The sequence below is a fragment of the Erinaceus europaeus genome, chromosome 2 (genome assembly GCF_950295315.1).
Source record: "Erinaceus europaeus chromosome 2, mEriEur2.1, whole genome shotgun sequence".
Taxonomy (NCBI): domain Eukaryota; kingdom Metazoa; phylum Chordata; class Mammalia; order Eulipotyphla; family Erinaceidae; genus Erinaceus; species Erinaceus europaeus.
The window spans coordinates 6,592,895-6,616,417 of record NC_080163.1 but is presented as its reverse complement, the minus strand read 5'-3'; the positions used below and the strand labels follow the sequence as shown (position 1 = coordinate 6,616,417).

Genomic DNA, 23,523 nt, shown 5'->3' with positions numbered 1-23,523 from the left:
GTGGTGCAGGTACCGAGCCCAGCAATAACCCTGGAGGGAAAAAAAAAAACTGAGCAAGGTCCCAGGCTCAGGTCCCGACCCCCCTGCAATGGGGAATCTTCACAAGCTGTGAAGCAGCACTACAGGTCTCTCTCTCTCTCTCTTTCTCCACTTTCCTCTTAATTTCTCTCTGTATCTTATCAAGTAAATAAAATAAAAGTTTATGAAAAGTGTTTGTTTGTTTCTTTCCATACACAGAGAAGGCTCAGGGACTGAGAAAGAACGAGAGACCACACAGCTAGGAAGCTTCTTTCAATTCGACGGGGGCTAGGCTCTCCAGGAGAGCTGGCTGGCCGCCCATCCACACTCACAAGGGCCAGTGGGATGGCATAGTGCACATGAGCAGAATGCTGGACGTGTCCCGGGACACAGCTTGTCCTGAGCTGATGAGAATGTGCTTGATCCAGACCAAAGTGTTGGTTACTCAGGATTGTCCACTTCATCGTGACTTCTTTATTTAAATTTTACTTATGTATTACAGGGAGAGCCAGGACATTACATTGCACATACAATATCAGGGATTGAACTCAGGACATCAAGCTCAGGAGCCTAACACGTATACCTACCTCCCAGGGTGCTATAATGGCTGATTTTATCTTATGTGAGCTTTATATCAATAATACAGAGAGATAGAGTGCTAAGGGAAGACGAGAGCGTCTGGAGCCTGGATCTGAAGGAAGAGGGCCTGGGGTGGGGGGAGCCCTGGCTGTGGGGTAGGAGGGGCTGGGGGACCCCTGGGTCTGAGGGAGGAGTAGCCAGGGACCCCTTGCATCTGAGAGAGGAGGGAGCTGGGGATGCCTGAATCTGAGGGAGCAGGGGATGGGGGAGCCCTGCATCTGAGGGAGGCCAGCCTGGGGCCCTCAACTCCAAAGTCTGGCGAAGTAGGGTGAATCCTGGCTACAGTTACCAAAGGTGCAAGAGGACAGGCAGGCAGGAAGCAAAGGCTAGGAGGGGGGCAAAAAGGAGCTGGGCAGGGCAGAGGAATTGTGGACTTGGGGCAGAGCTATTATCAGCGGGATGTCCTGTCTCACCCAGGCCCAGCCCACTGGGGAAGTCCACAGGGAGGAAGGGAGCTGGGGCTGGGCAAGAAGGTGGGGCATGGAGTGAAAGGGCAGAGGCACCAAGGCCACACATCCATTGCCCAAGCGAGGCTGCACATTCAAAGTCCTGTATCTGGTGGCCCGAATTCAAAGTCCCTGTGGAGGTGAGGGCTGGGAGGAGGGAGCCCGAGATCAGAACCAATACACGTGTTCTAGACCTGGAGGTCTGGACCAGGAGAGGCAGGCTGGAGGCGGGGAGGGGGGTGGCTCTGGGTGCTGGAGGGTGGAACGTTGAACCTCTGAAGCAGAAGGAAGGAAGCTGGAGGCCTCCAAAAGCTAAGTTGCTGCCTGCTAGGTTTTGAGGGGACTGACGGAAGTGGCAGCTGGGGGATGCGAAAGTGACACTCAGATCCAGAGCCCACACTTGGGGAGCTGCTCCGACTTGGACTTTGACTGGAACTTTGGCTCCACCCAGTCCTGACCTCCTTCCCCACAGAGAGTTCAGCAGGACAGCATCCTGGGGAAACCCTGGGAAGAGATCCAGAGCTTGGGTGAGGAAGGCGGCAGGGAGACCTGGAGGCCGGGGCTGAGCAAGGAAGGGCAGCAAAGTGGTCAGCGACAGAGCTGCCCATCAGAAGGACCCATTGCCAGAGGCTGGCCACCCAGCCTACCTGGGCCCGTAGGGCTGCTCTCACCTGCAGGAGAGGAAGAGAGCCTGCTTCTTGACCCCAGTCCCAGCCCCCGCCTCTCCCCTTCCCCTGAAGAGCCTGGGATGAGGGGCTACCTGTATTTGCTGCCCGTCTTCCTGGCCCTCGGGGCTACCGCTGGCATCTGGATTGTGTGAGTATAAGGCAAGAGGGACCCTTGCGTCCTAGAGACAAGCCAAAGGTTTGAACCCCTGGGTCTAAGGGGGTTGGGGGGTTGCTGAGTCTGATGGAGAGGTTGGGGCAGGGCCCGGTGGTGGTGCACCTGGTCGAGCACACGTTAACATGCACAAGGACCCAGGTTCCAGCCCCTGATCCCCACCTGCAGGGGAGAAGCTTCGCCAGGCATCTCTCTGTCTCTGTCCCTCTCTCCTCCCCCTCCACTCTCAGTTTGTCTCTATCCGATAGACAAATGAAGATAATAAAAAATTAAAAGAGAAAGAAGTGGGGGGGGGGGCGGCACGTGCATCTGAAGGTAGATGAAGGACCTGGATCCCTTGGTCTGAGGACAGAGGGGAGGCAGCATGAGTCGGGGTTCCAGAGGGTGGCCAGGGAGCCTTGACACTGAAGGCCCCCAACCCTGAATGTGTCCCCCAGTTTCGGCATTGCTGTGGTCCACAAGAAGGTGAACGTGTCTGAAGTCTTTCCCTACATCAGGTACTGGGCGCTGGGGGGCGGCAGGGGTGGAGGTGAGGGTCCTGGCCGGGGGTCCAGGAGCTGAGCTGTTCGTCTTTCGCAGTGTGTGTGGGGGTGAGCCCCCTCCCAGCTGCGTCTTCAGCCAGGTGCTCAACCTGGGGGCCGCGGCAGGTAGGTACCTGAGTCCACCTTCCTTGTCGGCCCTCCCAGCCGGGGTCCAGTTCCAGCCGTTTGAGACTGGGAGGAGGAGGGCCGCTCCCTCCCGCACCTCCCGCGGCCGGCTTGCACCCCTCGCTCCATCGCACCCCAACATCGCCTCCCGCTCGCTCCCACCCTTTTTTCTCCCTTTGCCCTCAGCCGCCTGGATCTGCATTCTCCGTTACCACCAGCTTCGGGACTGGGGCGTCAGAAAGTGGCCTAACTACGTGATTCTGGGGAGCGGGCTCCTCTGTGCCCTGGGCACCTCCATTGTGGGCAATTTCCAGGTGAGACAATGGGGCTCGGGCAGCCAGAGACTGCGACTACAAGTCCCAGCATGGCCCGGGGCCTCGGGCCCCGCATCGGGGCGGCTCCGGCGCGCACGGCCTCCTGGGAATTGTATTTCTCGCCCGGCTGTCGGCTTCTTTTGCTGGGTGCCGCGCCACGTGGGAGCGGGTGCTGGCTTATGATGTGGCTGAACTCTAGGCTGGGGGACCCGCTGCCCCTTTAATCGCTGCCAAGGGTGAAATGGCATGCACTCCTTTCTGGTGGTTGCCTCGCGGCCGCTCCGGGCTGACTTCTTCAAATAGAAAGATGGGGAAGGAGTGAGGGAGCGGGAGGGGAGGGGAAGGGAGAGGGAGAAAGAGGGGGAAGTCGGGCTAAGGCTGGGTCACATGCCTGACAAACCAGGCGCACTATCCAAGTGAGCGATTTTCCCGCCTTCATTTCCCCACACCAAGGAACACTCAACGAGAAGCGTTACTGTCGCTGTTGTTGTTACTACTATGGTCATTACTCCTCCTCCAACCCTACTACTTTCTGTTGCAGAGCCCTGGTAGCAGGATTTCACTGCGCAGGGTGACTTTTTCATGAGAACAGAGGCAGAAAGAGAACACTGGAGTCCGCTTGCCATACTTGGGTTCAGATCTCAGCCCCAAACATAGCAAGGTGGGCACCCGGCCCACTAGGCTATTTCTCTGCCCCCTGAACAGTATTTTAAATACTTATCAATATTTGTTTATTTTCTTTTTTAACATTTATTTATTTATTTATTCCCTTTTGTTGGCCTTGTTTTATTGTCATAGTTATTATTGTTGTTATTGTTGGATAGAATAGAGAGAAATGGAGAGAGGAGGGGAAGAGAGAGAGGGGGAGAGAAAGATAGACACCTGCAGACCTGCTTCACCGCCTGTGAAGGGACTCCCCTGCAGGTGGGGAGCCGGGGGCTCGAACCGGCCTGGCCCCCATCAATATTTGTTTCTTTTCACCAGAGCACTTATCGTGTTGGGGATTGAACCTGGGACCTTGGAGCCTCAAACAAACCCCCCACCCCATAGCCATTATGTTGTCTCCCTACCCCCAGCTTGAAAATAATTTAGTTTTTTTTTTTCTTTTAAAAACCAAAACATAAACAACAAGGGCAATAAAAGGGAAAATAAATAAATATTAAAAAAATTAAAAACAAAACAAAAACAAAACACTGTTCAGCTCTGGTTTATGGTGGTGCTGGGGATTGAACCTGGGACCTTTGGTGCCTCAAGCATGAAAGTCTTTTTGCAGAACCATGATGCTACCTCCTCCAAAAACATTTATGAATGAAAGAGGATAGAGATAATGAGGGCATCACTCTGGTATCCACAGTACCTGGGCTTGAACTGTGCCGCTTCCCAGACCACTGTTTATTTTAATAAATATTTTATTCATTATTTACTTATTTACACACACGATATATATATATATATATAGTCAGGACATCTCTCTGGCGTATGGAGTGTTAGGGATTGAACTCTGGATCTCATTCCTCCAAGTTCAATGTCCTACTCACTGTGCCACCTCCTGGGCTCGGCTGTTTATTTATACATTCAATTGGTTACATATGAGAGAGAGTTTCACCTGGGACAGAGGGAAGAGAAAGAAGCCAGAGTGGTATGCCTGGTGCTGGGGATAGAGCCAGGAGCCTCAGGCGTGCAAACCCAGTGCTCTGGCATTGGGGCCATTTCTTCAGTTGTTCAACCATTTACATATTTATTGACAGAGAAAGTGAGTGAGTGAGAGACCACACTGCTGAAGTTTCCTTCAGTGCACTGGGGCCTGGGCTTGAACTTGAGTCACACACATGGCAGAGCAGTTCACTATCCAAGTGACCTATTTAGCTTACCCACAACCATTTAATTTTAAAGAACATTTTGTCTAATTTTAATGAGAGACAGAGAGAGAGAGAGAGATGGAGAGAGAATGACCAGAGCACTGTTGAGCTCCAGCTGATGGTGGTACTGGGAATTGAACCTGGGACCTCAGAGCCTCAGGTAGGACAATTCTTGTGTATAACCATTCTGTTATCTCCCCTACCCCACGTGTAGTTTTTTTTTTATTTAGTTTTCCTTTTGTTGCCCCTGTTTTTAAATTTTATTGTTGTTACAGTTATTATTGTTGTTATTGATGTCATTGTTGTTAGGACAGAGAAAAATGGAGAGAGGAGGGAAGACAGAGACGGGGAGAGAAAGACAGACACCTGCAGACCTGCTTCACCGCCTGGGAAGCGACTCCCCTGCAGGTGGGGAGCCAGAGGCTCGAACCGGGATCCTTATGCCTGTCCTTGTGCTTTGTGCCACCTGTGCTTAACCCTCTGTGCTACCGCCTGACTCCCCACCGTGTAGTTTTTTAAATGACTTATTTTTATGAGAAAGACACACAGAGAGACCAGAACACTGCTATTCAGGGCATAAGTGCAGAGTCAGGGACTGAACTGGTGGCTGCTGCGGCCTCAGTACCCGGGTGGTGCTCTCACGGCCTAAGCTGACTCGGGGGCAGGCCAGGGCCACTGAGGCAGGTCCTGCAGGCTGGTGGTGGCTCTGGCCCTTAGCCCAGCCCTCGCCTCACAGCACCAGCACCTGCTGGCCGTCCACCTGACCGGCGCCTTCCTGGCCTTCTTCGTGGGCACCGCCTACTTCTGGCTGCAGCTGGCTGTCCTGTGGCGCTGGAGGAACCCCCCACAGCCTGGCGGCCCCTGGATCAGGCTCCTTCGCCTGGGACTCTGCAGCTCCTGCACCATCCTCATGGTGGCCAGTATCCTTCTCGTCCCCTGGGACCTAGCCCCGCACCCCCAGGACTACACACTGAGCTCCCACAAGGCTGGCCTCCAGGCCAAGCCTGCCCAGGGAGGTTCAGGGGAGCTGGTGGGCCCTCTGGTGCCACCCCTAACTCTCCAGCTGGAGAGGCCACAGGGAGTCGTGTCTGCACCATGTAAATGGGTAAGGGGCCAGGGCTCTCCCAGACGGACCGCAGGGTGGAGGCTCCTTTCCAGCCTGAGTCAGCCCAGAAGGGGCGGTTTCCTGCCAGCCCCGGTGGCGGTGGCAGTGGCGGTGGCGCAGGCAAGGCTCAGTGAGTCAGTCAGCTCAGGCAGGGCCTCCAGTCCCATGTCTGGAGAGCAGAGTGGCTCTGGTGGAGGTGGTTGCTGGAAGGCCAGATCCAAGAGGCTTCGAGACCCCTCCCCTAGCACCCATGGGGTCGGGGTCACGGTTAGTACTGATCTCAGGAAGTCACATTTCATGTGGAAGTGGGAGGTGGCAGCCAGTGTGCTGAGAACAGATCCAGGAAGCCAGAGTGGGGTGGGAGGTGCCGGGCTGGGACTTGGAGCAGGTGCACACCGGTGGCGAGGCCAAGGCTCTGTACGCCAGAGACGGGCAGGGCAGGGCAGGGCAGGGCAGGGCAGCAGAGGTGAGGCCAGGGCAAGTGGGGGCAGACAGGACAAGACCTACCAGCTGGCCTTCAAGAGGGAGGGGTAGGAGACATTCTGCTTGGGTGCAAGCGGACAGTGGAAGGGAGTGGATGGTGGAAGAGAGCAGAAGGTGGGGTGTGAGTGGGCAGTGGAAGGTGGAAGAGAGTGGAAGGTGGGTATGAGTGGGCAGTGGAAGGGAGCGGACGGTGGAAGAGAGTGGACAGTGGAAGGGAGTGAATGGTGGAGGAGAGTAGACAGTGGGGTGTGAGTGGACAGTGGGGTGTGAGTGGATGGTGGGGTGTGAGTGGACGGTGGAGGAGAGTGGATGGTGGGGTGTGAGTGGATAGTGGAGGGGAGTGGGTGGTGGGGTGTGAGTGGACGGTGGGGTGTGAGTGGATGGTGGGGTGTGAGTGGATGGTGGGGTGTGAGTGGACAGTGGAGGGGAGTGGGTGGTGGGGTGTGAGTGGATGGTGGGGTGTGAGTGGACAGTGGAGGGGAGTGGATGGTGGGGTGTGAGTGGACGGTGGGGTGTGAGTGGACAGTGGAGGGGAGTGGATGGTGGGGTGTGAGTGGACGGTGGGGTGTGAGTGGACAGTGGGGTGTGAGTGGATGGTGGGGTGTGAGTGGATGGTGGGGTGTGAGTGGACAGTGGAGGGGAGTGGGTGGTGGGGTGTGAGTGGATGGTGGGGTGTGAGTGGACAGTGGAGGGGAGTGGATGGTGGGGTGTGAGTCGACGGTGGGGTGTGAGTGGACAGTGGAGGGGAGTGGATGGTGGGGTGTGAGTGGACGGTGGGGTGTGAGTGGACGGTGGGGTGTGAGTGGATGGTGGGGTGTGAGTGGACAGTGGAGTGGATGGTGGGGTGTGAGTGGACGGTGGGGTGTGAGTGGACAGTGGAGGGGAGTGGATGGTGGGGTGTGAGTGGATGGTGGGGTGTGAGTGGATGGTGGGGTATGAGTGGACAGTGGGGTGTGAGTGGATGGTGGGGTGTGAGTGGACAGTGGAGTGGAGTGGATGGTGGGGTGTGAGTGGATGGTAGGGTGTTAGTGACGGTGGGGTATGAGTGGACAGTGGAGGGTAGTGGATGGTGGGGTGTGAGTGGATGGTGGGGTGTGAGTGGATGGTGGGGTATGAGTGGACAGTGGGGTGTGAGTGGATGGTGGGGTGTGAGTGGACAGTGGAGTGGAGTGGATGGTGGGGTGTGAGTGGATGGTGGGGTGTGAGTGGACAGTGGAGTGGAGTGGATGGTGGGGTGTGAGTGGATGGTGGGGTGTGAGTGGACGGTGGGGTGTGAGTGGACAGTGGAGGGTAGTGGATGGTGGGGTGTGAGTGGATGGTAGGGTGTGAGTGGACGGTGGGGTATGAGTGGACAGTGGAGGGTAGTGGATGGTGGGGTGTGAGTGGATGGTGGGGTGTGAGTGGATGGTGGGGTATGAGTGGACAGTGGAGGGGAGTGGATGGTGGGGTGTGAGTGGACGGTGGGGTGTGAGTGGATGGTGGGATGTGAGTGGACAGTGAAGTGGAGTGGATGGTGGGGTGTGAGTGGACGGTGGGGTGTGAGTGGACAGTGGGGTGTGAGTGGATGGTAGGGTGTGAGTGGATGGTGGGGTGTGAGTGGACAGTGGAGGGAGTGGATGGTGGGGTGTGAGTGGACGGTGGGGTATGAGTGGACAGTGGAGGGGAGTGGATGGTGGGGTGTGAGTGGATGGTGGGGTATGAGTGGATGGTGGGGTATGAGTGGACAGTGGAGGGAGTGGATGGTGGGGTGTGAGTGGATGGTGGAGTGTGAGTGGACTGTGGGGTGTGAGTGGACAGTGGAGGGGAGTGGTGGTGGGGTGTGAGTGGACAGTGGAGGGGAGTGGTGGTGGGGTGTGAGTGGACGGTGGGGTGTGGTGGGCAGTGGAGGGGAGTGCATGGTGGAGGAGAGAGGACTGAGTGCAGGGAGAGTGTCAGTGGACTGAGGGGCAAGCTGCAGTGGGCAGTGGCATGGCCCGTGAGCAGGAAGAGGAAGGGGAGGACTCATCCTTCTGGTGTGAGCAGGAAGGGCCTGGGGCACGGCCTGGAGGGCGCTGTGCGCACACTCGCCCTGGCCCCAGCTGCCCGCCGTACTCCTTGACCCCGTGCAGTGGTGGTTCTCCACACCCAGAGTGTGCGGTGGAGGTCTGCGGACGGACCCCCTGATGCACTCCACGCCCGGGACCTGCGCTCGGCGGCCGCCGTCTGCGAGTGGACTCTGGCCATGGGGCTCTTCACGCTCTTCGGGCTCCTGGCCGTGGACTTCTGGGACCTGGACGGCTGTAGCCTATGTCTCCAGAAAAAAGAGGGTCCCCACCTCAGCAGCCCGCCCGCCTCCCCGGTACCCCTGCAGACACAGCTGTCCCAGCAGCTCTGAGCGGCTGTGAGGCCGCCACCCTTGGAGGAAACCGCAGGCTGGACCCTGGAGCCCTGGCACCGTGACATGGACCGTGGGATAACAGTGACCTCACAGGACGGTGGACGGCCATCAGCTCGCACCCTCAACCCCTGGCATCACAGGGCCCCATGCCCCAGCGGGCAGGGTCACCAGGAAGCGAGAGGCCACGGCTGTCAGCCATCCCTGATCAAGCCTATTTATTATTGTTATTAATATTGTCATTATTATTATGATCTGTTGTTTTCTTTCTTTCTTTCTTTCTTTCTTTCTTTCTTTCTTTCTTTCTTTCTTTCTTTCTTTTTTTTATTTTTGCTGCCGGCGGAATCAGAGACACGGACGCGGGCAGGATCACGCGAAACCAGAATTCCTTCCGGAGAGCAAATCCGTACAGAAGGTGGTGGGAGGTGTGGTGGGGAGAGGGGCAGGACTGGGGAGGGGCCCGGGAGATAGGGGAGCTGGGGAGGACACAAGGACAGATGGCCCTGTCCGTCCGGATCTGCTAAGCCACCCCCAACCAGCCCCCCGTCCCTCCCCCACCCCACCCTGCAGAGAGATTGATCAATAAATAAAATAATAAATTAATCAATAAATAAAATAGAAACAGCTCCCCACCCCCAGCTCCCCCAGAACCACCCTCCCAAGTTGGGCACAGCTCCAAGGCTGGGCTGTGTGTGTCCCCCTCCCTCCGGATCCCTTGGCCCCTATATACAGATTCACAGTTGGGGGGCAGGGAAGGGGGGTGGAGGGGGCTCCCCTCCTTCCCTGGCCCCTTGGGGTCAGGGTAGAGGGGACCCGTTGGTGGCCAGGAGCTTCTTGTCCTTGGGGGGGCCTCGGCGGGGAGAGCCAGTCAGCTCTGGGTCTGGGCGGCTGGGTGGGGGCTGCAGGCTTCGGGGTGGTGTGCCGGTGGGCCGGGGCTGTGCCCCGTTCTTCTCATCTGGGAGGGAGGGATGGAAGGGGCAGGTGAGACTCAGTCTCCCCAAGACCATCTGCCCTCTAGGGGAATGCAAAGCTCCAGCCAGCCAAGAAGCTGACGGCACAGCTGCCCACCACAACCCACCCCCTGCGGTCATCAGGGCCCCCACTGCACTCCCTGCTGACTGCCAAACCTTGGGGACAGGGGTGCCCCTCATGTGGGGCGGGGCGGGACTGACTGTTCCAGCCAAGGGACCAGGAGTCACATGGGTTCCGACACCCATCTGCAGTTTCTGCCAGGTCCCAACTGAGCCCTCAGACCCCCACTGGCCCTGCGGGTCTTACTGCACTGCTGCCACTAAGCCTCCCCCTTCCCGGGAGTCACCCTGCCCACCCCCTTGCTGAGGTGCTGAGCCTACTGCTTCTTGGCCTTTGGCGACCTGGTCTAGTAACACTGGGGACCCCAGCAGCCTGGTCACCCAGGGCAATAATGGTGGCTCCTGCCTTCCCCCGGGGGCTGGGGGGTGCTGCTGTGTACTGCAGGGTGTTCTGTAACCCCCACCCCCAAATGGAGACAATAAAAAAATGTCTGGGCTGGGGAGACTGCGTAATGGTTCTGCAAGACTCTCATGCTTGAAGCTTCAAGGCTCCAGGTTCAGTCCCCCGCTCCACTGTAAGCCTGAGCTGAGCAGTGCTCTGGTTTCTCTCTCTCTATATATATATCTTTCTCTGTCTCTCTCTATTTAAAAATAGAATAGACTATTTTTAAAATGTCGGGAGTCGATGGCATAACAATTATGCAGAGACTCTCACGCCTGAGGCTCCAAAGTCCCAGGTTCAGTCCCCTGCACCATCATAAGCCAGAGATGATCAGTGCTCTAGCAGATGAATAAATAAATAAGTAAACATTTAAAAAAGGAAATTGCATATATATGTGTGTATATATATTTTAAACCCTGGGGTGGGTAGGCTGAATCAGGCTCAGGGTCCAGGGTACGAACCAAAGTAAAGGACTCTGGGGTGGGGGGTGGGGGTTCAGGTCCTGGAACATGATGGCACAGGAGGACCTAGAGGGGAGTTGAATTGTTCTGTGGCAAACTGAGAAATGTGAACAGGGGTAGACGGCACAGCGGTTATGCCAAGAGACTTATTCCTGGGGCTCCACAGTCTCAGGCTCATGGGGAATACCCCTTCTTTACCCCATCCTGGATGGGGCTCGAAGATAGCATGTTAAGTGGGATAAGTCAGAAACAGAAGGAGGAAGCTGGGATGATCTCACTCTCAGGCAGAAGCAGAGAAACAAGATGAGAAGGGAAAACTCTAAGCAGATCCTGGACTGCAGTTGGTGTCCTGCACCAAAGTAAGGGACTTGGGGTCGGGGAAGGGTTCAGGTCCTGGAACAGGACGGCGGTGGGGGCTGTATTGTTATGTGGAAATGTTATGCATGTACAAACTACTGTATTTTACTGTTGACTGTAAACCATTAATCCCCCAAAAAGAAATATAAAAACAAAAACAACCCAAACATCTAACCCAGGGGTGGGTGGGCTGAATCAGGCTCCCAGTAAGGCAGGACACCCCCCACCCCCCACACACAGACGGGATCTCCCGTCTCCTGGACACCCCCCCACACACACACAGATGGGATCTCCAGTCTCCTGGACACCCCCCCATACACAGATGGGATCTCCAGTCTCCTGGACATCCCCCCCCCACACACAGACGGCATCTCCAGTCTCCTGGACACCCCCCCCACACACACACACAGATGGGATCTCCAGTCTCCTGGACACCCCCCACACACACACACACAGATGGTATCTCCAGTCTCCTGGACACCCCCCCACACACACACACACACACAGATGGGATCTCCAGTCTCCTGGAACCTTCCCTGTTCAGGTCTAAGCTTCTGGGACCTCTGGGAGATGTGACCAAACAATGACTTTGGGGTGGAGAGTGGGAGGGACTTGCGGAGGGTACGTGACCCTGGGGCTGTGGCTGAGACTACAGGCCTTGTGAAATGCTCACTACCGCCCAGGCCATCAGAGCCGGTGGTCTTTGGGCCCTGTGTGGCGGCAGCTGGAGACTAATCCCGAGACCTGGCCCAATCTGGTCACCAGTCTCCCACCTTCACCTACAGTGCCCCCCCACTTTGTAGAGACTCTCTCCCGAGCTAGGACTATAGTCAGATTCACGGGGTGGGGGGCTCCCATGGGGTACACAGCCTCCACTCCATGAGGGCAGGGTCCCCCCAAAGTCCCCCGTCAGAGACAGCTCCTAGGAAGGGCACCTGCTTTGCCCGTGAGGCTCAGACTGTAGCCTCTGCAGCACATGTGAGGTGCCGAAGCCCAGAGGAGGCCTTGCCACTGTGGTGTCTCTCCCCGTCTGTCTGTCTGTCTGTCTGGGTGCAAAAGTGGCTCCGGCAGTAAAACTGAGAGTCAGGCATATCCCCCACCCCTGCTCCCAGCAGGCCAGGAAGGTCCCGAGATGCCCTCCCACAGAACAATTCCGGAACCTTCCTTGGCAGGCATCCCCACAGCCTATGAGGGACTGGGGGTGGGGTGGGGCTTCCTCTCCAGCCTGAGGCTCCCCCCCAGCAGCCCCTGGGCTCCTGCGTCCCACCTGCCAGGGCCTGCACAGACGGCTGGTCATGGGTGCTCAGCAGCTGGGCCTGGATGGTCTCCACCACTCGCTTGAACCGCCGGCTGGGGCCTGGAAGAGAAGTGAGTTAGCTTCCAGTTCAGACCAAAGGAAAGACTGAGCAGGGGGAGCACAGGACTGCCAAGTCTGGGGTTCCGGTCCCATCTCTGACGCCGCATGTACCGAGTGGTGTGGCAGGTTCTCTCTGCTCTCTGCTTCATGTCACACTCACTCTGATAGGCAGGACCCAGGTTCAAGCCCCCGGCTCTCATCCAAGTGGTGAAAAGCAGGTCTGTGGGCGTCTCTCTTTGTCTCTCCCTCTCTATTCCCCCCTCCTCTCTCAATTTCTCTGTCCTATCTAATATTAATAAAAAAATAGAAGGAATTATAAAAATACAAATACTTTCATTGCCTAGGGCTCTGAGGTCCTAGGTTTAAATGCCAGCACCACCATCAGCTAGAACTGAGCAGGAATCTGGGCTTTCTTTCTTTCTAAAATAAATAAACATTTAAAAATTATTAAAAAATAATAAAGAGGGAGTTGGGTGGTAGCGCAGCGGGTTAAGCGCACATGGCACAAAGCACAAGGACCGGTGTAAGGATCCCGGTTTGAGCCCCCGGCTCCCCACCTGCAGGGGAGTCGCTTCACAGGCAGTGAAGCAGGTCTGCAGGTGTCTGTCTTTCTCTCCTCTCCATTTCTGTCTGTCCTAGCCAACAACGACATCAACAACAATCATAATAACTATAACAAAACAAGGGCAACAAAAGAAAATAAATAAAATATTAAAATTTTTTTTTAAAAAGCAGGGTGCTTCTGGAAAAGAGAAAAAAGTTAAAAAAAATAATAAAGAAATCTCAAAGAATCAAACCTAAAGACACACACAGACACTCATCCCCCTTAATGTCACCCACGCTGTTTCTTTTTCCTTTTAAATATTTTGATTTTATTTTAACGAGAAAGAGTAGACACAGAGACCAGAACATTACTAAGTTCTGGCTCACGCTGGTCCTGGGGATTGAACTCGGAATCTCAGAGCCTCAAGTTTGAAAAGCTTTTGCATAACCATGATGCTGTCTCCCCAGCCCTCACCCGGGCTGTTTCCATGTAGTTTCTGGGCTCTGATCTGGAGTTTCGTGCACAGTAAGGCGCACACCCTGCCCACGGAGCCGTCTGCAGCCCCTGACCTACACTGGGCAGAGGGGAGAACTCCACTAGGCCAGGGCGGCAGAAAGACCAGGGGAAGGCCGAGTCCACGAACCTGTCAGGCTTGCCTCCTCTCTAAGGGGGAGACTGTTGGGGACGGTCAGCTGCCTCATCTGAGGGCCCTGCTGTGCCAGGCTGTGACCCAGGTTCAAGTCCCTGAGATGGGGCACACGAGACGCTTTGGCAACACAGAGAAAGCTTCTTTGCTGCACTCCCCCCTCCCCCGCCTCTGTGTTTCTTTCTATCTGGAAAAGTAGGTGTGGACACTGTTGGACATCAGTGGCAGCCACAATCATAGTCAGAATCATAATAAAATGAACAAATAGGCAGGGGGTTGCTAACACCTCAAGGACTGCTGGGAAGTTTGTTTTTTTTTAAATATTCATTTTATTTATTTATTTAAAAATATTTTTTAAAATATTTATTTATTTTACCTTTTTGTTGCCCTTGTTTTTTTTGTAGTTATTATTATTGTTGCATTTTATTTATTCCCTTTTGTTGCCCTTGTTGTTTTATTGTTGTTGTTATTATTGTTGTTATTGATGTCGTTGTTGTTGGATAGAACAGAGAGAAATGGAGAGAGGAGGGGAAGACAGAGGGGGAGAGAAAGACAGACACCTGCAGACCTGCTTCATCACCTATGAAGTGACTCCCCTGCAGGTGGGGAGCCGGGGGCTCGAACCAGGATCCTTAGGCCGGTGCTTATGCTTTGCGCCACCTGCGCTTAACCTGCCACGCTATTGCCCGACTTGCTAGGAAGTTTTTTACCAAATACATAATATCAATAAAATTTTCACAACTAGGGCTACATAATAGTTATGCAAAAAGACTCTCCTTTCGGGTCCAGGTGGCGGCACACCTGGTTAAGCGCACACATTATAGGGCACAGGGACCCAGGTTCAAGCCCCTGGTCCCCATCTACAGGGGGAAGCTCTACGAGTGGTGAAGCAGAGCTGTAGGTGTCTCTCTCCCTCTCTATCTCCCCTCCCCTCTCAATTTCTCTCTCTCTCTATTTAATAAAAATAAATAAAATATTAAAAAAGACCTTCCTTTCTTAGCTTTTGTCTCTCTCTTTCTCCTTCCTTCCTTCCTTCCTTCGCCACCAGGGTTGTCACTGGGCCTTGGTGCCTGCATGATGAAGCCACTGCTCTTGGCAGCCATTTGTTCCTTTTTTTTCTTTTTAACTTAATTTGACAGGACAGAGAAATTGAGAGAGTAGGGGTAGATAGGTAGATAGACAGAGACAAAGAGTGGTCCAGGAGGTGGCGCAGTGGATAAAGCTTTGAACTCTCAAGCGTGAGGTCCTGAGTTCAATCTCTGTCAGCACATGTACCAGAGTGATGTCTGGCTCTTTCTCTCTCTCCTATCTTTCTCATAAATAGATAAATAAAATCTAAATAAAAGAGAGAGAGAGAGAGAGAGACAGACAGACAAAGAGACATCTATAGTGCCTGCCTCACCACTTGTGAAGCTTCCTTGATTGTGACGTCTCACCCCTGCTGGTGGGTGACAGGGAATTGAACCCGGGTCCTTGAGCACGGTAATGTGCACTCAACCCGGTGAGCTGTCACAGAAGACTTTTGCTTCCACCGAACATCTTTCACGCCTGAGGCACCAGAGGTCCCAGGTTCAATCTCCAGCACCACCACAGACCAGAGCAGAGCAGGGCTCCAGTAACAACATTTTCACAGCCAAGGAACCATGCGGTGGGCAGAGCACTGGCCTCTCAACATGAAGCTGAGAACAGCTGGCAGGGAGGTGGGGCTGTGGCTGCAGTGCGGGACTCACGGGCGAGACACTTCACATGTCCCATGGGGCTGCTCTGGGGCCCTCTCTCTCCTCTCTTTATCATTATTAGTAAATAACATCAGTCTGTGAAAAGAAAGTCCAGAGGTCATGGAGACAGCTGAGTGAGAACACAGAGCTCCCAGGCATCAACCAGGCTGCAGGCTTGATTCCCCAGGACCGATATATGCCAGAGCGGAGTGGAGGTCTAGTCTGTGTCTCTGTCTTTCTCTCACAAAAATAAAGTCTTCCCCATTCCCACCACCCCACCTCCTAGGGTTATGGCTGGGGTTCTTCACCTGCATGATTCTTTCACTCATGGTAGACTCTTTTTTTCAGGCAGAGAGTGAGAGATACAGAGAGAGTGAGAGAGAGAAAAAAGGAGAGACACAGCACAGCTCCACTACTTGTTAATTTTCTCTGTGCAAGTGCTCCCATGTAGTGACTGAGGGTTCAAACACATGGTTAAGTGTGTGCTCTACCAGGTAAGCTGTCTCCCAGTCTCTCAATAAAACATCTAAAAAAAAAGTTGGCAAAAAGACCTGGGTTCAAGCCCCTGCTCCCCACCTAAGTTTTCCCCCAGGGAAAACTTCATGAGCAGTGAAGCAGGTCTGCAGGTGTCGCCCTTGCTCTCTCCCTATTTCTTCCACCTCTCACAATTTCTCTCTGTCCTGTTAAATGAAATAGAAAGGACAAAAAAAAAATGCCTTCTGGGGGCCGGGTGGTGGCTCACCTGGCTGAGCACACATATTTCAATGTACAAGGACCCAGGTTCAAGCCCCTGGACCTCACCTGCAGGAGGAAAGCTTTGCAAGTGGTGAAGCAGGGCTGCAGGTGTCTCTCTGTCTCTCACCCTTTCTAGCTCCCCCTTCCCTCTTGATTTCTGACTGTCTCTATCCAATAAATACATATAATACAAAATTAAAAAAAAGGCTTCTGTGTGGGCTGGGTGGTGGTGCACCTAGTTAAGCACACATACTACAATGTGCAAGGACCCAGGTTCAAGCCCCTGTCCCCACTGCAGAGGGAAAGCTTTTATTTATTTATTTTATTTATTTATTCCCTTTTGTTGCCCTTGTTGTTTTATTGTTGTAGTTATTATTGTTGTTGGATAAGACAGAGAGAAATGGAGAGAGGAGGGGAAGACAGAGAGGAGGAGAGAAAGATAGACACCTGCAGACCTGCTTCACCGCCTGGGAAGCGACTCCCCTGCAGGTGGGGAGCCGGGGTTCGAACCGGGATCCTTATGCCGGTCCTTGTGCTTTGCGCCACCTGCGCTTAACCTGCTGCGCTACAGCCCGACTCCCGAGGGAAAGCTTTATAAGGGGTAAAGGAGAGTTGTAGGTGCATCTCTCCCTCTCCCTCTCTCCTTCTCCCTCTCCCTTCCTCTCTCTCTCTCTGTCCCTATTTCCTCCCCCTCTCAAATTCTCTCTGTCTCTATCCAATAATAAATAAACAAATAAAGGCTTCTGGGAGCCCTGGACCCTAGTGCTAGCCCTGAGCACCCACACCCCAAATAGCCCTGGTTGGGGGGGGGGGGAAGCTGAGGCTGGAGAGGGCTCACTCAGTGGGCAAAATACCCTGCCGTTCACTCACTGCAGTTTGGAACCCCAGCACCACACGAGAGGAGCCGTGGAATGAGGGAGGTATGTGCTGGTGCTGTGGTGTCTCTCTCCTCTCTCTCTCTGTGTGTCTCTGCCCAGATGGAAAAGCGGTCTGGGAGTGGGAAACAGCAGATCCGTCAGGCGCCAGTTACACACACACACACACACACACACACACACACACTGAAGACAGGGTAAGAAAGGAGATGACACAGGTCACAAACAGGGAACAGCATCTCCTCCCCCTCGGCCGCCCTCCCGGCCACCACTGTCTGCAACACTCCAAACACCAGGTCCAGGGAGACTCACCGGAGATGAGAGTGAAGGTGACGGAATAGATGCCGCTGCCCCCTCCACTGCCGTCCCGCCGGGGGGAGGGCTCTGGACCCTCAGAGGAGCTGATGTCCACCTGGAAGCGGACAGGCTTCTGGAAGACGGAGGGGCCACCGCTGGCCTTGTACTCAGCCCTGAAGCTGGTCTGGGACAGCACACTGTGACTCAGACTGGGGATCTGAGGAGACAGGGACACACATGGATGGTGCCAGGGAACGGCTCGCCAACCCCACAACCATCCCTCATAAGCCACCGATGAAAAAACAGAGAGGGGCTGGGAGACAGCACAATGGCTCTGCAGGATACTCTCATGCCTCAGGCCCTGAGGTCCCAGGTTCAGTCCCCTCATTCCACCGTAGAATAGAGCTGAGCAGTGTTCTAGTCTCCAGCTCTTCTTTAATTAAAATAAAACAGGGCTAGGGGAGATAGCATAATGGTGATGAGAAAGAAAGACTGTCTTGAGGGCTGGGTGGTGGCACATCTGGTTAAGTGCACATAGTACTAAGCACAAAGGACCCGTACAAGGATCTGGGTTCAAGTCCCTGGTTCCCCATCTGCAGGAGGGATGCTTCTCAAGCAGGTCTTCAGGCATCTATATTTCCCTCCTCCCTTTCCTCCTCTCTCCATTTCTCTCTGTCCTGTTTAATAAGTGGAGAAAAATGACTGGGAGTTGGGCGGTAGCACAAGGACCCGTACAAGGATCCCGGTTCGAGCCCCCGGCTCCCCACCTGCAGGGGAGTCGCTTCACAGATGGTGAAGCAGGTTTCCGCGTGGCTACCTTTCTCTCCCCCTCTCTGTCTTCCCCTCCTCTCTCCATTTCTCTCTGTCCTACACAACAACAACGACATTAATAACAACAATAATAACTGCAATAATAAAACAACAACGGCAACAAAAGGGAATAAATAAATATTTTAAAAAATGACTGCTAGGAGCAGTGGCTTCATAGTGCTGGCACTGAACTCCAGCAAAGCAGTGACTGGAGCAGCAGTTCAAGTAGCAGAGTGGCATGCACCCGTGGAGTGCTCTGGCTTCTCTCTCTTTCTGCCTCACCTGGCACTCTCTCTCATCTAATAAACCTGTCAGAAGGAATCCTCTCTGCCAATTCCCACCCTGGCGAGGGGGTGGCAATTCCTCTTCCCCAAGGGGGACACTAGGACCCGAGAAACTGTAATCTGGGACCACTTCAGGACACACTAGCCCGGCTGCCTCTGGATGGTAAACTACAAATCCCAGGAGCCTTTGGAAGGGAGCCAGGCCCGGGGCTAAGGTGGTGAGCTGCAGGGGCTGCTGGGACTTGTGGTCCGGCGGTGGTCCGTGCAGGGGAGGTGGGGGGGCCTCACCGACAGGAAGGCGTGGACGATGTCGGCCTTGATGCTGCTGAGAGGTTTGTCCTTTAGCACGAGGAAAATTTGTTCTTCTTTATCCAGGGAGATGAAGTTCCCAAACCACGAGCGTTTGGCCAGCCTGAACAGGAGGAGATGGTTGGGGAAGGGTCAGGAGGACGCTCAGGAAGGAGGTGCCCCTCCCTGTACCCCGCTCTGTCCCTCCCCGGGGGACTCACTCCGGAGAGGACTCTGGCGTCAAACTGGACATCTCCTCGGCGGTGGGGACTGCAGGTGGGACAGAGGGGCATGGTCAAGGCTGGTGTCCGCACAACGGAAAGGGAGTCAGAGCACCCAGGGGCAGGTCCTGTTTCTGCCCCCACCCTGTCTCTCCTGCACCGCAGGAATGTGCGTCCTCCGCCAAGCGGTGCAGATACCACCCCCGCCCAGTGTCCTTCCCACCAGACCCTCGCTAGGACTCAGGGGTCCACACACACACACACACACACACACACACACCCAGAAGCCCCCCTACCCTGCATCTTGCGACGGTGAAAGCGAGGGGAGCCCAGAAAGCTGTTGCGGATGGAGTTGAGCCGACTCCTCCAGGCGGCTCCCCCGACGCCACCGCCGGGACTGGGGGGCGGTGTTGTGCCCGGGGTCCCGGTGGGGCTGGCCCGGGGCGTGTGCAGGGGTGAGTGCAAGGGGGTTCCCCCGGAGGAGCGCGGGGAACCTGGGGGTCCGGGCAGGGGTGTGGAGCGGGCGCTGGGGGGCGGGGGCTGGTCCCCGGTGCCTCCACCTCTGGGACCCCGAGAAGGCAGCGTCTGCGTTTTGGAAGTCGGGGAGCCCCCACCCCGAGCCTCATCTCCAGGCCCGGGCTCCGGAGAGAAGGAAAAGACTGGACTCTGGAAGAGAAGTGGCGATGGGTGAGGGCGGACTACATCTCCCATGAGGCTCTGCGAGCCCCCTCTCACACACACGCTCCTGGAGGTCGGGCCCGATGCATGCTGGGAACTGTAGTCCAATGATTTACCCCTCCCCCCCCATTGTCAGAAGGGTTAATTAAGCTGTCAACCCAGCACTATGGCTGGGATGCAGTCGGTGTTCAATGAGATATTTGTTAAATGAATGAATGAGCCTTTCAGACGCCCCCAGACATCCAGTCCTGTGGAGTGGAAACGGCCTGTGGACAAGTCTCGGATCTTTCAGGGACAAGGAGCTCATTATTTTAGAATTCCGGGGCATTGCAATCTCTTTGCTCCAGTAACCCTTTCCTGGCCTTACCCTTGGGCTACTGAGAGGGCTGGAGGACAGGCCGGTAGAGGCTCCGCTGACACTGCGGGACCTGTGTCCAGGTTGAGTCAAAAAAGAGAAAGAAAAAAAAAAATCAGTGAGGGGGTTTCAGAAGACAATGGCACCCTGTCCCCTGCGGGTGAGAAACATGGCCCAGAGAGAGGAAGCGGCTTGTCCCCAGCACACAGCACTCTGGGGCTACACCCCTGAACCCTACCCACCCCACCCCAGGGTGCGGGGTCTTGCTGAAGGGGCCAAGCGCGGTACCTCTGGCTGTGCTGGGCCATCTCCAGCGCCCGCCGCGTGGGTACGGGGGAGCCCCCACTCCCTGCGTCGGTGATGCTCAGGACTTCCATGGACTTGCGCTCCGGTCGCCGCTTCCCATGCCGGCTCAGCATGGGCGAGTCCACGCGCTTCCGGGGTGGGTCTGTGGGCAGAGAGTCCAAACCCGTCACCACGGCCCCACCCACCCATGCCACCTGCTACTTGTGCAGGTGTGGGAAAGTGAGGCCCAGAAAGGAAAGGACACGTGACAAGTCACAGAGCAAGTCCAGGAGCCAAAGCCCAGCTCTGGGCCTGCAGCCTCTCGCTCTAGGCCATCGTCCAGCTCTGGACCCCCAACCCTGCCCGCCTGGCTGTCTCCTGTCTCACCGACATCGTTCCGGGGAGGCAGGTCTTGGTCCTCGCAGCTTGGATATCGCTCCTTCCGGTCCAAAAGCAAGTAATAGATCATCTTTTCTTGATTCTCCCTGAGGAGATAAGATGGAAATAGGTGAGGATTGAGGCTTGAAGCAGGTCCCAGAGGAGGCTCCCTCTCCTCCCAGCTGCGGGGGGTTGGGGGGGCTCCCTGAGGCTCAGAGAAATTGAGAGGGGGAGAGGGAGAGAGGGAGAGAGACAGAGAGACACCCGCAGCTCTCCTTCACCGCTTGTGAAGCTTTGCCCCTGCAGGTGGGGACCAGAGGCCTGAAGTCCTTGCACACTGTAGTGTGTGCTTAACCGACTGACCTCGTTCTTTCTTCCAGTGGGAGAAATATATACAGGCACAGTAAGACCGGAGCCCTGCCTGATGGTGGTACTGGGGACTGAACCTGGGACTGCAGAGCCTCAGGCGCGAGAGTCTTTTGCAGAACCATGATGCTGTCTCCCCAGCACCCTCCCGCCCCATCTATGGGAGCAGCACTGGCTGTGCGGTCTGACCCTGGCGTGTCCCCTGCCGGCAGCCCCCGAAGCTGCCAAGCTCCCCGGTGGCCGCACCGGACCGGGTTACTGAGCCCAGGTTCTTACTCCTCACTGCGCAGCTCGCGGTGCAGCCGCTCACGGTCCCGGAAGCAGCCCAGCGATGCCATGCTTTCCAGGACGTCGGGGTCCAGCTCTCCATTGGACGGCAGGCTCCGCATGGCCACCCGGCGGCCTGGCATTGGCTCCAGGCAGGGGTCTGGCTCGTGCTTCCCGCCCCTACAGCAGGGAGAGTCACCTCCATCAGGGATCCAGCACCCAGCCAGCCCCTCCTCCCTCACACCCAGGGGTCCCCAGCCCCTCCTCCCGCACACCCAGGGGTCCCCAGCACCTCCTCCCTCACACCCAGGGGTCCCCCAGCCCCTCCTCCCTCACACCCAGGGGTCCCCCAGCCCCTCCTCCCTCACACCCAGGGGTCCCCAGCCCCTCCTCCCTCACACCCAGGGGTCCCCCAGCCCCTCCTCCCTCACACCCAGGGGTCCCCAGCCCCTCCTCCCTCACACCCAGGGGTCCCCAGCCCCTCCTCCCTCACACCCAGGGGTCCCCAGCCCCTCCTCCCTCACACCCAGGATCCCCCAGCCCCTCCTCCCTCACACCCAGGGGTCCCCAGCCCCTCCTCCCTCACACCCAGGGGTCCCCAGCCCCTCCTCCCTCACACCCAGGGGTCCCCAGCCCCTCCTCCCTCACACCCAGGGGTCCCCCAGCCCCTCCTCCTCAAACCCAGGGGTCCCCCAGCCCCTCCTCCTCACACCCAGGGGTCCCCAGCCCCTCCTCCCTCACACCCAGGATCCCCCAGCCCCTCTTCCCTCACACCCAGGGGTCCCCAGCCCATCCTCTCACACCCAGGGGTCCCCCAGCCACTCCTCCTCACACCCAGGGGTCCCCCAGCCCCTCCTCCCTCACACCCAGGGGTCCCCAGCCCCTCCTCCCTCACACCCAGGGGTCCCCAGCCCCTCCTCCCTCACACCCAGGGGTCCCCCAGCCCCTCCTCCCTCACACCCAGGGGTCCCCAGCCCCTCCTCCCTCACACCCAGGGGTCCCCCAGCCCCTCCTCCCTCACACCCAGGGGTCCCCAGCCCCTCCTCCCTCACACCCAGGGGTCCCCAGCCCCTCCTCCCTCACACCCAGGGGTCCCCAGCCCCTCCTCCCTCACACCCAGGATCCCCCAGCCCCTCCTCCCTCACACCCAGGGGTCCCCAGCACCTCCTCCCTCACACCCAGGGGTCCCCAGCCCCTCCTCCCTCACACCCAGGGGTCCCCCAGCCCCTCCTCCTCAAACCCAGGGGTCCCCAAGCCCCTCCTCCTCACACCCAGGGGTCCCCAGCCCCTCCTCCCTCACACCCAGGATCCCCCAGCCCCTCCTCCCTCACACCCAGGGGTCCCCAGCCCCTCCTCCCTCACACCCAGGGGTCCCCAGCCCCTCCTCCCTCACACCCAGGGGTCCCCCAGCCCCTCCTCCTCACACCCAGGGGTCCCCAGCCCCTCCTCCCTCACACCCAGGATCCCCCAGCCCCTCCTCCCTCACACCCAGGGGTCCCCAGCCCCTCCTCTCACACCCAGGGGTCCCCCAGCCCCTCCTCCTCACACCCAGGGGTCCCCCAGCCCCTCCTCCCTCACACCCAGGGGTCCCCAGCCCCTCCTCCCTCACACCCAGGGGTCCCCAGCCCCTCCTCTCACACCCAGGGGTCTCCCAGCCCCTCCTCCCTCACACCCAGGGGTCCCCAGCCCCTCCTCTCACACCCAGGGGTCCCACAGCCCCTCCTCCCTCACACCCAGGGGTCCCCCAGCCCCTCCTCCCTCACACCCAGGGGTCCCCAGCCCCTCCTCCCTCACACCCAGGGGTCCCCCAGCCCCTCCTCCCTCACACCCAGGGGTCCCCAGCCCCTCCTCCCTCACACCCAGGGGTCCCCAGCCACTCCTCCCTCACACCCAGGGGTCCCCCAGCCCCTCCTCCCTCACACCCAGGGGTCCCCAGCCCCTCCTCCCTCACACCCAGGGGTCCCCAGCCCCTCCTCCCTCACACCCAGGGTCCCCCAGGCCCTCCTCTCACACCCAGGGGGTCCCCCAGACCCTCCTCCCTCACACCCAGGGGTCCCCAGCCCCTCCTCCCTCACACCCAGGGGGTCCCCCAGCCCCTCCTCCCTCACACCCAGGGGTCCCCCAGCCCCTCCTCCCTCACACCCAGGGGTCCCCAGCCCCTCCTCCCTCACACCCAGGGGTCCCCAGCCCCTCCTCCCTCACACCCAGGGGTCCCCAGCCCCTCCTCCCTCACACCCAGGATCCCCCAGCCCCTCCTCCCTCACACCCAGGGGTCCCCAGCCCCTCCACCCTCACACCCAGGGGTCCCCCAGCCCCTCCTCCTCAAACCCAGGGGTCCCCCAGCCCCTCCTCCTCACACCCAGGGGTCCCCAGCCCCTCCTCCCTCACACCCAGGATCCCCCA

General features: G+C 57.2%; 2 protein-coding genes across 2 annotated transcripts in view; one reads left to right on the top strand and one right to left on the bottom strand.

Annotated features, from left to right (window-relative positions):
* The first annotated feature begins 1,572 nt into the window (after positions 1-1,572).
* On the top strand, positions 1,573-8,974 carry TMEM150B (transmembrane protein 150B). The gene is made up of 6 exons (XM_007535198.3): positions 1,573-1,919; positions 2,381-2,440; positions 2,523-2,590; positions 2,777-2,904; positions 5,500-5,683; positions 8,460-8,974. Exons 1-6 carry the CDS (start codon positions 1,852-1,854, stop codon positions 8,723-8,725), a joined length of 774 nt encoding a protein of 257 aa, XP_007535260.1. The 5' UTR covers positions 1,573-1,851; the 3' UTR covers positions 8,726-8,974.
* Positions 8,975-9,094: 120 nt separating this feature from the next.
* Positions 9,095-23,523, bottom strand: part of BRSK1 (BR serine/threonine kinase 1) — a 44,986-nt gene continuing 30,557 nt past the window's right edge. Inside the window, exons 10-19 of the mRNA XM_007535172.2 lie at positions 21,130-21,300; positions 20,497-20,594; positions 20,113-20,272; positions 19,837-19,897; positions 19,088-19,457; positions 18,792-18,840; positions 18,571-18,694; positions 17,204-17,405; positions 12,284-12,373; positions 9,095-9,680 (exon numbers count right to left, since the gene is read on the bottom strand). Coding sequence (XP_007535234.2) covers positions 9,523-9,680; positions 12,284-12,373; positions 17,204-17,405; positions 18,571-18,694; positions 18,792-18,840; positions 19,088-19,457; positions 19,837-19,897; positions 20,113-20,272; positions 20,497-20,594; positions 21,130-21,300 — 1,483 coding nt within the window. The 3' untranslated portion in view covers positions 9,095-9,522. The remainder of the gene's footprint in view (positions 9,681-12,283; positions 12,374-17,203; positions 17,406-18,570; positions 18,695-18,791; positions 18,841-19,087; positions 19,458-19,836; positions 19,898-20,112; positions 20,273-20,496; positions 20,595-21,129; positions 21,301-23,523) is intronic.